Raw genomic sequence first — 13069 nt, 5'->3', positions numbered from 1 at the left:
TTTAGGTAGTTTGCATCCGTTTGTTAAAGTGCCAATTTTTCTGGTACATTTAGTTTTAATTAGTTATTTGATGCTATAAAAAGAGGTAACATCATGATTGACATCAAGACTGACTCCCGATTGGCCGTATCAGCGGAACCTCGCCAACAAGGCTCCATCCCACAATCACTACTGCACAGACTCTGGCTCCGGCTTATTATCCGGTTATTTGTTCTACCTTTGGAAACCTCCTCCACAGCTACAGATGACATTATACAGCTGTTTTTCATGAGTCAAATGAGTTGTGTGTAACCCACCACACCTATTTTAAAATCTGGTCAGAAATGACTTCATATAACAGTCTGATCATTTAATAAAAGGCAAATTTATCAGTTTTACTTGAGCAGACAAAGACAGAACTCATCTCTCTGAGGAGAGTTCTCATACTGATCCAGATTAACACTGTCATTCCTCATTCACACCCATATTAACCTCTTACTCTGCCATAGTGCTGCAAATATTCTGACTGGCTCACCTACAAGTATGAGGCTGCAAAATCTGATGAGGATGTTTACTGAAGGTACATAGGTTCAGCTCGCTATGATGTCAGCCACAGAGCAGCCTAATGTAAAAGATGACTCCCAGTGGACTGACCAAGCCTCAACCCCGACTCTAATAAACACACACACACACACTTAGTGGAAAATGTAATACTGTGACCACATGATGAGTATTAGCTCATCTCATGTCCTCAACTCACCCTCTCACTTACTGTACAGGAGAGGAAAGAGGTAAACAGAGAGAGAAAGACAAAGAGAGAGAGCAGCTCTGCCTTTGTCACAACCTCACTGACGCAGAGGCCACTTGACCATGAGCAGTTACAGGATTTCCACATTTTCTGGCCGGCTGAACTTGAAAACAGTCACCATGTGTATACATTAGTGGGTGGGTGTTTCAATGGGTACATGGGGTCATTAGAAACAAACGGTGGGGGCACATGGGGAGGCAGGGACAAGCAAATGAAGCAAAGAAAAATATCAGAAAGAACTTCTAATAATTTGTAGACGACAAAGGAGCTGTGAGACTATGGCTGTGTCTAAACCAGAGTCCTGCACAGGGTTGAGTACCCTGATAAGTTGTGCTACAACTCATCCACCACAATAGGAGGATGAGGAGACCATCATCCATTTAATGTGAGTGACATGTGTATTTAATCACAGATGAGGGGTGATATCAGGAGACATACAGTGGTGTCTTTGTCTGCTGACCACTGATGATTTGCTGCAGTTTCTTTCTCTCCCAGTCGCTCTTTCCATCCCTGTAGACAAAGGTAATGAAACTGCCAGAGCACAGGAAGAGAGGGTTAAAATGTGACCAGCAATAAACCTCCAATCACAAACACGCACGCACACGCACGCACACGCACGCACACACACGCAGGTACTATTATTCAGCTCATTGCTGCTCCCCTGATTTGTATTCTATGACCGCTGTGGTGGACTTGACTTATGAGCCTCTCTACATTGGAAGGTGTAGTATTAACCAGGTGGTGCAGGATGCAGGCTAACCTCCATGTACACATCCAGTGGAATATTTCACATAACCTGTATCATGTTATGATAGTATCTCTGGCCTGCTCAGAGAGAAATATAGGAAAAAGAGAGAAGGCTCATAACTCACTGTATTTATCTGATGAGAGCTTATGGTAGTGGAAAGCGCCGAAAAACAAAACACAGAAAATGTAAAACTTGTAACACAGAATCCAACTGTTACGACCTGGCTCAGTAGGGACAGAGAGGTAACATCAAACCAGATGATTCTGGTAAATGAAGTGTGCTCGTTCAAATCAAATTAACACAGATAACAAAAAGAGGACTCTTAACATGAGCTGCACAAACCTAAACAACAGGTAATCCTCATAACAAAACAACCAGTTCAAATCAAAAGACACAAGTTCTCAAACACAATTCTTGTCAGACTCTCACACAACAGCAAACAGTATCTCTCAATAACAAACATGGTCTCAATAAAGCTAGATTGCCGAGCTGTTCACACACAATTTATAGCTGCCTCGACTGACACAGCTGGACCGAATTTATACTATTTCCAGCCTTAAGTGCTTCCTGGTGATTGGAGGTTTGGGTTTGATGCCGCTCCAATCAGCATCTGTGTCTTCACCACCAGCCAGGCAGGAGGAGGAGCATCTGCCAGGCTTCCACCATACACAGAGAGACACACAATACACACTAACATGGACAGGGGACGGCTATGGCCGTAACACCAACATTGTGGAGGAAGGTGACTGAAGAGGTGCTAAGGAAATAAGAAAATGTGGAGGGGGTGGTGTTAAATCACAGAGTGAAGTAACTGCACTACTACTAATTACAGGTTATGTGGTGCATTCGTGTAAATGAGTGCTCAGCTCGCAGGTCTGAATAAATACAGGTATCAAAGTGATGCGGAACATCAGACAACTGATCCTATTACAGAATTAGAAGTGGCACGGTTGTAAGTGCTGTTTAAAACATCAATGAATTCATCCATTCATTACGTATACCTATTAATGGAGGGGTGGAGGGGGCTGGAGCCATTCCCAGCTGATATTCAGTGAGCGGTGGGGTACACCCTGGACAGGCCTATGCATTCAGCATAATCTAAACTGGTGATGGTTCAAATTTTTTGAGATTATATGGTTCAGACGTATAACTGATTTAAGACATGCACTTAGTTGTGGACATTTTCCAGAACGTTTCCTGCCAGCCCCAGAATAAAATGTCTGGAAAATGTCCATGTGAGAGCAGGAGATTATCAGTGAGCAAGTTGGTGTGTTGATGACGTTTCTGGCCTTCAACTGATGCAAAACTGCAAGAAGACGAGATTCAAGATGTTTTGGTGATAACGTCTGACACTGGGAACTGCAGAAAATGTCCAGACCTAACCTACCTTAGTTAACCTAACCTAACCTAACCTAATTTAACCTAGCCTAACCTAATCCTGGCATCTCATTTCTTCATCAGAGATAAATCTTGCATGTGCTGTAGTTCTTGGTCCTAACCTGGAGCAGGTTATAAACCTGAGTTTACACTCTGCGATAACACACAAACACAGAGCTAAATTTAGCTGCTGCGGCACTGCGATTAAAAATAGCATCAGTCACTCTTTTTGTAATTATCCATCTCTCATGCTGTCTCTCTTCTTCTCTCTCACACCATGATAAGGGGATTGTGGGTATTTTTCCTGGAGGAAGATGAGCCATTTTTGATGCTTGTTGTTCCAATTTAAAAGCTTTTTGGGAGCCAAGCTGAGGGCTCTGTAAACACTTGCACAGATATGGATGGCTCACAGGGAAGACACAGTTGACTCCCTGTCCAGCGCATCCATATACAGACTCAAAACAAGATAATAAGATTATTTGTTGCCAACTGGTGTGTGGGAGTGAGCATACGAGTCCCCTGGGTGACCCTGGGAAATAAGAGTGTATGGGGAGATACAAGGGCTTCCAGATGAAAGAGTGTAAAGCAGACTGACAGAAAAAAAGAAACTGTCTCCTCTCATTTAGATTGTGTTTCTAATGCAGAGTCACTTGTAGTTGAACAAACACAATACATGAATTTATGCAACACACAATGGTTTGTGAAAGTGTTTTTGTGCAACAGGAAGAGTCCACATGCAGGCAACATCTGAAAATAGAAAGTTCTGCAGGTTATATGAGACCCTGTCTCCCTAATGGTGAATGGTCTCATTTAGTATGATTGATGAGTTAATGAGAGACCTGCAGTTCCTGCACAGGCTCATCTCCAAGCAAGACAGGACAGGCCTGATGCCCTCAAGTCTGATTCCTCTGTTAGACTGGTTGGGGTGGGGTGGCTGTTGCTGAGGGGTAGAGCAGTCGTCCTCCAACTAGAAGGCCGGCCGCTCAAATGCCAGCCCTTGCTGAAGTGTCCTTGGGCAAGATGCTGAACCCTGAATGGCCCCTCATAGATGCTGAATGCATTAATTGGAGGTCGCTTCAGATTAAAAAGTGTCAGCTAAATGACATGTAATGAACTGAAGCTTTTCAAACCCACAGGACACTTTCAGCAAAAGATGCATGAACTTATAATAAGTTCTTGCTGTATATGGTCTCAATTCAAGTTTTTCAGTGTGGTGTATTATATTTGTATATACTTAATTGGAATTTGGGGATATTTTCTTTGTCACCTTCACACCAAATTTGAGAAGACTAACAGCTGATCCAGCCACACTCTGGTCTGGCCACAGCCTATCAGAATGTATGTGTATTGTATATGTATATTCACTTTCCTTGTGAGCAGCATGTCATCTTATCCTCATACATAGATTGTATAGATCACCACATTGGTCTTCTCTGTGAGACAATCATCCCTTGTTCTTGTCTATACGTAGACTCATTCCACTCTAATGGATTAATCACATATGATTCAGCCACTTACTGCTGACACTGTGGACTGGATATAGAAGCTGTTAAACGGTGGAAAATATAATGGAGCGGCCAGGATGAAGTGCTCGCTCTGTCACCATGGAAATGTTGATGCTTTTCATCATCATTGTCTTCGAATATGCTGATGAGAAGGGAGGAGCAGAGTTCAGATGAAAAACAACATGTCTGCTGAGTGCTGAGCAGTGAGGTGCAAGTGAGGAGACAAAGTGACAACTGTAAGTTCGTTTGACCGTGTGTCATCCAAATCACGCCAGACACATTAGGCCTGAACAGAAGTAGTCTGTTTTTCAATACAAAGTACTCATGTAACACACGCACACACACACACACACACACACACACACACACACATACACAAGCAGTGACAGTGTTAACATTTGTGGGGATATAAGTGCTACAATGTGTGTAAGTGAGTTAAAGTGATTGAGTGTGCGTGTTTCGTGCATGTTCTTGTCCTGCCCACACAAAACAACAACTCATTTTGGCAATTGTGTGCCTTCATTAGTGTCGCACTCTTCCTCGCCTCTCTTCCTCAGTGAAATCCCATTATGCGCGGCCAGTGAACTAAACCCTAAGCCTCTCTTTGGTAAACAAGTCTAAACCATTTTGACGGAATCGGTCTGAAAACACTTGTAAATCCGCGTGAAAAGACGACAGCGTGTTTGAGTAAACTCGCAGCCAAATGTTGAAGACCAAAAAAAAGAGGCTGAGTCTGGCTCCTGCTCGGCACCATCTGCTTGGCACAGACACACGGCTCGCCAGTGTAGCCTCTTTGCCTACATGAGTCCAACGACTCCTGAAATCATTAAGATGGAAAGTTGATGAGTTTAATGATGGATGTGGCTGGCAAAAATCCCAAAAGCATTATACTGATTGATTGTACTGTATGTATATGATTCATTTGCCATGTGCTTCTACTTACTTTTCATCTATAGGTAAATGCTGGTGAAGTGATTCTACAGTATTATATAAGGGAGGTTCTGTATGGGCCCACAAAAAGAGTTTGAGTTTGCAAAATGATGACCAGAGTATTTGTAAGAAAAAGATTTAGGTCAGAAATGACTTGGATTACTATTTAACAATTTGAGTGTCAAAACAAGAGGCTGTACAGATTAAAGATGACAGAGTTATCGACCCTTACTGACCTTTCCTTGAGTCCAAAGTTTCTATTTATTTATTATTTAGGAGGTCAGGAGTTACTTCAGGGGAGATCAACATGTGTGACAGCTACACTGATACACACCTCATTCTACATCAAAAGCTACAGCTAATACACCTGAAAGAATTCCAGCTTTTATTATGGGATTCAAGTGAGGATTTTACTTCTGATTAAATGCTGCTGATGTATTAAACGTTGATAAAAGTGATATTTTTAGGGGAAAACATCTTAAATTAATAATTTAACTTAAGTAATAGTTCATAAATACATCAAGTATTTTTACTCAGGCACTGGTGAATGTTTTGTAAACACCGATTTTATGTTAAGTTCATCCAAACATTGGTTTCACTCCTGGCTCTCTAATCCGAACCAGGAACTACATCAGAAAGTGATTATAGCAGCCTATCAAACCAGATTTATTTTTATCCGTGCCAGAATAAAAGCCCTTTTGATGGAGGGATAACTCAATTTCAGTGAAGTTTAATCTGAGATTTGATATCCCTTTCTTGTCCATCAGCAGGAAGGACATGCTTAGCTGAGACTGTCACAAGCTTCAAATTACAGATTGGACACAGTGATGTGGGGAAAAGAAGGCTGGCTTGAGCAATAAAAGATGAGTTTGTCCTTATTTTGAAAATGATAACCATTAAATCCAAGCCATGTCTACAATTGAAATATTCACCTTTGAATAGCACGGTCATATAGAGGTCTCTCTCTCTCTCTCTCTCTGTATGTGCTGTTTAATGCTCTGATTTGGTGCTTTAATTCAATTTTGCTGGTGATGCAGGAAGCCACTGGACTGAGCCCCATTACAGAGCAGTCCAAACACTGAGCCCTTTTATACTGGAGAGAGACGGTGAGATCACTCCGCTACGCTAAAGCTGCAGGAGATTTGAGCAGCGACATCGCTTGTACACATGGTCACGTCCACTGTACATGAAATGATTGTTGGTCAAACACAAAGTCCAGTGACACAACTTTAACACAACAAAAGAGTAAATTACTTTCCCCTTTACATGATATAAATTCATTCCAAAATGAAAGCTTACACTTAAAGCTATACGCTGGTCTAAAACTGACATTGTAAATGATGTACAGTGGCTTTATCAGAACTTGAGAATTGAGTCATTTGATCCACTGCTTATAGAAAATTGTTTGCTAATGCAGCTTTAATTAATCTGAGGGTTATGCTGAAAAAATAATATAATGAGGTGTTAACTGGATTACTGCCTCAGGTAGTAAGTGTATAATTTAAAAAAATGAATAATGAGCTCAGCCCTGATCTTAACAACATGCTGATAAAGAGGATTTCCTTCCCAGTGGCAGCCTCAGGTAACTTTGGGTCAGGTCATAAAACTGCAAACTAACAAATACTACACTTTGTTTTTCCAAGCGTGAGACCTGCTAATGGGCTTTGGAGTGATCCTAACTTGAAAGTGTTTTAGAGATGCCAACTATGACTAAAACATTTCCGATGCTACATTTAGGACAAGAGCATGCAAACGAACCACAATTGCATGCTGCCAAAATTACCCTTTCATTTAAAGAGGAAGAAAACTAAAGTTCCCACTGCTGAAGGGCATGAGAGGACAGGACAGAGGCAGGAGGTAATGATCTTCCCTTCATCTTCAAAGAACACTTTCTGTGCGACAGTCGGTGCAACGGGCCAGAACATGATGTTATGGGTGAAAAATTGACGACAACAGTTAAAACAGGCAGGGTGCACTGCCCTTTGGGTCCTGAGAAACCTAAGGTCACAGGAAGGAGGAAAGGCGTGATGAATGATAGGACTCTTCACTGGCTTTAAACAGACCAGAGTCTCAGTACTTAGCCGCCAGCACAGAGAAAGGAGAAATTAGAAAGGGAAATGTATAAATGCAGAGGTTGGTTAAGGAAACACTCACTCATTCCTCCTTATGTTACGTGTCTTGTGGTAGGAAAGAGAGTGGAAAGGAAAGGAAAAGAATGGAGGATATATGCAGTACATGTACTGTTGAGATGTATGTTTGTGCAGGTTGTACTTGCTTCCATGAAAAGCAGAGGAGAGCACTGAGCTGCACAGAGAGCAACAGGAACAGAACATGAGATCAGGGATGGAAGACGGGGCGAGGCATAGGAGGGTTAGATAGCAGAGAGGAAAAATCATCCCCCTTTATCCAGTTGTGTGTTGCCTAAGCTCTCTGCGGGGAGTCCATGACTTTGACAGTTGCACACGCTAAATGGGATCTTCAAACGAAAGACCAAGAAGAGAGCGTCTTAGCCCCGCTTACAGAAATCAAAAGGCTTAGGCGAGCCGTACCCGGCAGCAGAATAATGAAATACGGAACATCACACCCTGCACAAGAGAGTCGTAATGAAAATGGAGGTGGAAATCCGTTGGCAGCCTTGTTCTTGAATTATACGGAGCCCCGCACAACCTGCTCGTGTCTTTTCTCTTCTCTTTCTATTGTATTCTCTCAAATAAACTCACCTTCCTCCCATCATCCCTTTCTAATTCCGTCATCAGTTTTCATTTTTCCTCACCCACAGAATCATTCACAGCCCATAAAGCCGCAATTTCTAGCCCATTTTTTTCGCAGTAGGTGTAAATCTCTCTGTGTCCCAATGCAAATGTCTTCCCTTCAGAATGCTGGAAGATAAATTACAAGCCAACGATCCAAGGTCAAAGAGATAAAGGTGGGGACACAGAGTGGAGTTCAGAGGAATGAGATGAAGGGAGGAAAGAAATGATTTCAACAATATGTGAACTAATAATTATAATTCATAGTAATATTGGTTCATTAGTGGGATCATTCTGATTTGATGGCTTCTTTCAATGCAGAGACAAACTGGGCCAGACAGTCCAGTGATGGAAGCCATGAGGCAGAGCGGACAGTTATAAGAAGGTAATATGAAACATCTGGACGCCCATCAGCTGCGATTCATGATTTTATGAAACTTCAAAAGAGCCCAGAAATGAAAGGATGTCAGCATAGGGAGAGCCTGTGTGTGTGTGTGTGTGTGTGCGTCACTGAGCACCTGTGGATGCAGTAAAGTGAGTTCATACTGAGCTAATCTCCGCTGTAGCCACTCGGTGCTCACATCACCAGATGAATAGGCGTCTTTGTGACATCCGAGCTCAGCTGGCAGCAGCTCAGCCAAACAGCATATTGTGTCTTTTAGCAGTTTCTGTGAGATGCATCCAACACTTATTGATTCTTGAGTTGTTAGTGTAATTAGGTCAGGTCAAAAAAAGGCCAAATTAAAAAATCTTAAAGCGTCAAAGTCAGATTTTAAGTAGCAAATAAAAAAATCTATCCAGAATGTCGTTCTGAGCAGCTACAGCTGGAGTGATTTCTTGATTCATCTTTGAGTCAACTGAAGGAAAATGATTTAGCAGCTATTTTTTAACTTCAATACAACATATCACACTTGGACGCTAACATCCTCTTGTAAAATAAGTCGCTCACTGACTAAGCAAAAGCCAGTGGGAGGCGTGAGACAATAAACAAAACACTCCCGTGGACGACCTTGAAAAACACAGTGATGCAGCTCATGTGTGACGTCCAGTCGTTTCTCTGTGTGTGAAGTGTTGGAGTCCTCAACATGAAGAACCCTCAGGTGTTGTGAAGGACACAAGGCAGGGGGTCTGGTTTGGTGTGGCCAAAACCACAGCGGTAACACATGGGAAGTATAGTTAAAACCTATTCACTGAGTTCATGCTTCATCCTGCTGCAGCACAGAGAGCATGTACGATGTGCTTGTTGTCTCTAATCCATTAACCTTGATTTACTAGGATATAAATAAAGCCAGAATGGAGTCAGCTTACATCAGAATGGCAACAACCTGAACATGTGTTTAAAGGTGTACAACATATTCCACTCCTCTCTAACTCCATCTGGCTTTCTTTTGGGATATTGTGACAGTCATCTTAAAAAAAAGCCTCATTGAGCCACATTTGGTGATGCTCTGGAAAGTTGTGTGTTGTGTGCAGGCGCCCATGCGTACGGAAATTGTCTGGAATGTTGGAATGCATTCACACCCCAGGTTTCTGAATAAACTCCCCAATGAATGAGTCGGTGAATACGAGAGAACAGAAGACGACGGCTGCACGCACCCACACCCACATCGACCACCCTGAGAGAGAATTGGATCAAGATGTGTTTGTATGCTCACACAATCATTATCTACTATGAGCACTGACCAGCTTTTCTCTACATAAACACACACACACACCAACACAAACAATGTCATCTAACTTCCCAGTCTTTGTTTTTTTTTACTGATAAACCGTAACACTACACTATTATACAGCCTTTAAGATTCGGTAGGGTCAGCTGTTTCCATAGTAACCAGCAGTATCAAGGACTTATTTCAGTCAAATGGAAATCTTGCATGAATTGAACTCAACCTGATTGTTATTGCTGATTAGTTCCAGCTCATGTCAGTCATATTTCATCCTGTCTACTGACTGTAAGCAGATAAATGCCTTTGGTAATATTCTAATGCACCAAATCTGACTAATGGCCATGCGGCCATCTGAAGAGGAAACACAGATGTTTGCTTCCTTCCCCTGTCCAAAGACATGCAGATTGGGTTTAATTTAACTTCTCTGTACATGCAGATGGATGTTTGTCTGTGGTGTGTACCCTGCCTCTTGCCCCAGGCCCCCCTGAAACCTTCAAAGGATAAGTATAGATAAGAGATGGGTGGATGTTAATTAGTAATCCAAGTGTCTTTGACAAAGCAGCAGTAAAAAATGTATTTGAATCATATGTAGTTTCAGTAAAAAAAAGAAATGATAAGCGCACAAAGTCGACTTGGATGAACGATAACAAAGGGAAGATCAAAGTAATCCTGGGTACGGGCGGAAAGAATTTAACAGAAAACAACAGTTCAAAAAAGAAATATCAACAGCCGCATCGAGAGACAAATCTCAGTAGCAGAGCGTTATCTGACAATCTGTCCGTGTCATTATGAGCTGGCGTTAAACCTGTTATTCAGGTGCTTTTTGCTGCTTCGGGGACTGTTAACAGAGACAATGATCAGCGTGGGAGCGCGCTCTGTTTTCCCCTGCAGGTACAGTGGTCAGGCAATAACAAGTCAGGGAATCATAAAATAATAACCGCACTCAGAGCAACAGAGACACACACACTGTATCCCTGGGGTGGAGGGAGGTTTGGGGGTGAAAACAGGCAAATTCAGAAAATGTCCTAATTTAAAATCATCCGTTTCCCTTCTCATCTGTCAGCAGGAGAAAGAAATAATTAGAACGAAAAAACGAGAGAAAAGTCTGTCTTACACACACACACACACACACACACACACACACACACACACACACACACACACACAAACACAAACACACATGCACACACACGCACACACAAACACCCTCTTCTGCACAGTTGTGCAATACACAGGAAACCTTTAAGCTGACTAAGGTAAAGTCAGCATGGGGATATTGTCTTTCTGCATCTAAAAAGCTTACTGTAGGAACTCACTCACATGCACATGAGCGGGCACACACACACACACACACGCACGCACAAGCACACAGCCGACTACATAGCTAAAATATCTCACATTTAAAACAAGTCAAGTAAAGATGTTTTACTTGTTCTTTGAACCATTTTCAATCTTGTACATACTCTCTGTCTCTCGAGTACAGGACTTTAAATGAGCATTTTTGACATGATCTATGAATCCCATGTGCACATCCTGAGCTCCTCTTACCTGTTTTCAGTTTCTCTTGATGTCCAAACAGCCAGAAGCCTTTTGCTTTTTCCTGGATGGGGTTCAGGAATGGGGGTGCAGAGAAGTTTTTCTCCGTCTCTGCCTTCTTCTTCTTCTTCTTTTGGATGCTGTTCCCCATCCTGGGGCAGTCCTAAAGCCCCTGCGGCTCTGTCATCTTGTCGTCCTTTAACATTACATCTATATTCCTTCTCTTCAGACCTGCCCACAGTCCATCGGTCTCCAGTATGAAAACTCTCCCTGAGTCAGAGTCAATAATGCGCTTCTGGATCCCTGTGGTCAAATCATTTCTGCTCATTCACTCCTGCTGACACACATAAACAACTTGGTATCGTCTCGGCGTTCTAAAGACCCACTGACACCATTACTATAAAGCAAATACACTCCAGCTTTAACACTATCACACACACACACACACACACACACACAGACAGATCCAGAACAAAAAAATGCAACACAAACTCTGTAGGCGGTCCTGTTCTCCGAGCTGACACACTTGTACATCCAGCTGCTGCAACGGCAGCATCCAGCACTGACAAGCTCACTATACCAAGTATGTGCATGCATGTATGTGTGTAACTGTGTGCCCCTCCCACTCTCTTCCTCTGTGATTATTGTGCTCCAAGGCTGAGCATTCACACAGCGCACTCACTCTTGAAGACAGGCACAATTTCTTGTGCAGACCAACACACATGAACACATGTTCATCATCACAGTTCATCACATGTTTCACACGTTTGTCTTTTATTGAGCAGTGATCAGTCGTCTTTTTTGCAAACCTTTGTAAGTACAGCTGAAAGATCCTGTCAACACAATGTGGTGATGGAGAAAACACAGATTCCCCCGTCACACACACACACACACACACACACACACACACACACACACACACACACACACACACACACACACACACACACAGTGATAGCTGCTGACGAAAGGAGAACAGTATAATCAGTGGTGTTTATGCACAGGAATGAGTAACAAGAAGCAGATATAAACACTGAGATACAGGCAAGAGTGGATTCTAAGAACAGTGAGGGGATACTCAATAATTCAGCTGAACTTCACAGGTGCAGCCCCTCTTTTGAAAGTATGAAAAAGCAGGGTATATGCCAGTCGACTGGTTAGACACAGAGCAAAGCTTGTTTTGAGATGTAAACGTTCCAGCTGCTTCATTGAAATACAGATGTTGAGCCAGAGGGTGGAGTTACAGAAACAGAAGTGATGGGGGGGGGGGGGGGGGGGGGGGGGGATTCCAGAGAGGCAACATTACTTAGATTAAAGTTAAATAGAGCCCAAATGTGGGACAATGGCAGTAAAAGAGCAAACAACCTCTGAATCGTCATCTTCCTTAAGTCCGTCTCCCTAACCTCTCTAAATGATCTAAATGATCATAATCAACAGTGATGAACCTGAACACCATGATGACCGTGCAGGATAGGTCCCACACATATCGGGACCATCACTCAGTGTCGGTGACACCACTCACAGAGCTTGTGGATCGATAGCAGCCATCCACAAGGAGGTGAGAGAGAGAGAGAGAGCGAGTGAGCAAGGGAGACATATGGAAGAGGAGAAATGATATGAACACCATCAGCATCATATCACGTGAAGCTAAGATTCCATATTGGCAGAGAATGAGAGAAGGAAGGGAGAGCGATGATGAAAAGCAGGAAAATGAAACCACACTCTCCTCTTCATGGTCCCCCAGAGCACATTTCCTCCCGCCCCTCCAT

General features: G+C 42.7%; 1 protein-coding gene across 3 annotated transcripts in view; it reads right to left on the bottom strand.

Moving 5' to 3' along the window:
- Positions 1 to 13069, bottom strand: part of nhsl3 (NHS like 3) — a 33762-nt gene that overhangs the window by 13336 nt on the left and 7357 nt on the right. The window contains exon 1 of one of the 3 annotated variants that reach the window (XM_020090728.2): positions 11313 to 11593. The exons of the other annotated variants lie outside the window; for them this stretch is intronic. Within the exon in view, the coding sequence (XP_019946287.2) occupies positions 11313 to 11451 (139 nt within the window). The 5' untranslated portion in view covers positions 11452 to 11593. Of the gene's footprint in view, positions 1 to 11312; positions 11594 to 13069 lie in introns of those variants that run through there. 3 annotated transcript variants of the gene reach the window in all.

The sequence above is a fragment of the Paralichthys olivaceus genome, chromosome 20 (assembly GCF_024713975.1).
Source record: "Paralichthys olivaceus isolate ysfri-2021 chromosome 20, ASM2471397v2, whole genome shotgun sequence".
Classification (NCBI taxonomy): domain Eukaryota; kingdom Metazoa; phylum Chordata; class Actinopteri; order Pleuronectiformes; family Paralichthyidae; genus Paralichthys; species Paralichthys olivaceus.
This window is presented reverse-complemented; position numbering and strand designations above follow the sequence as displayed.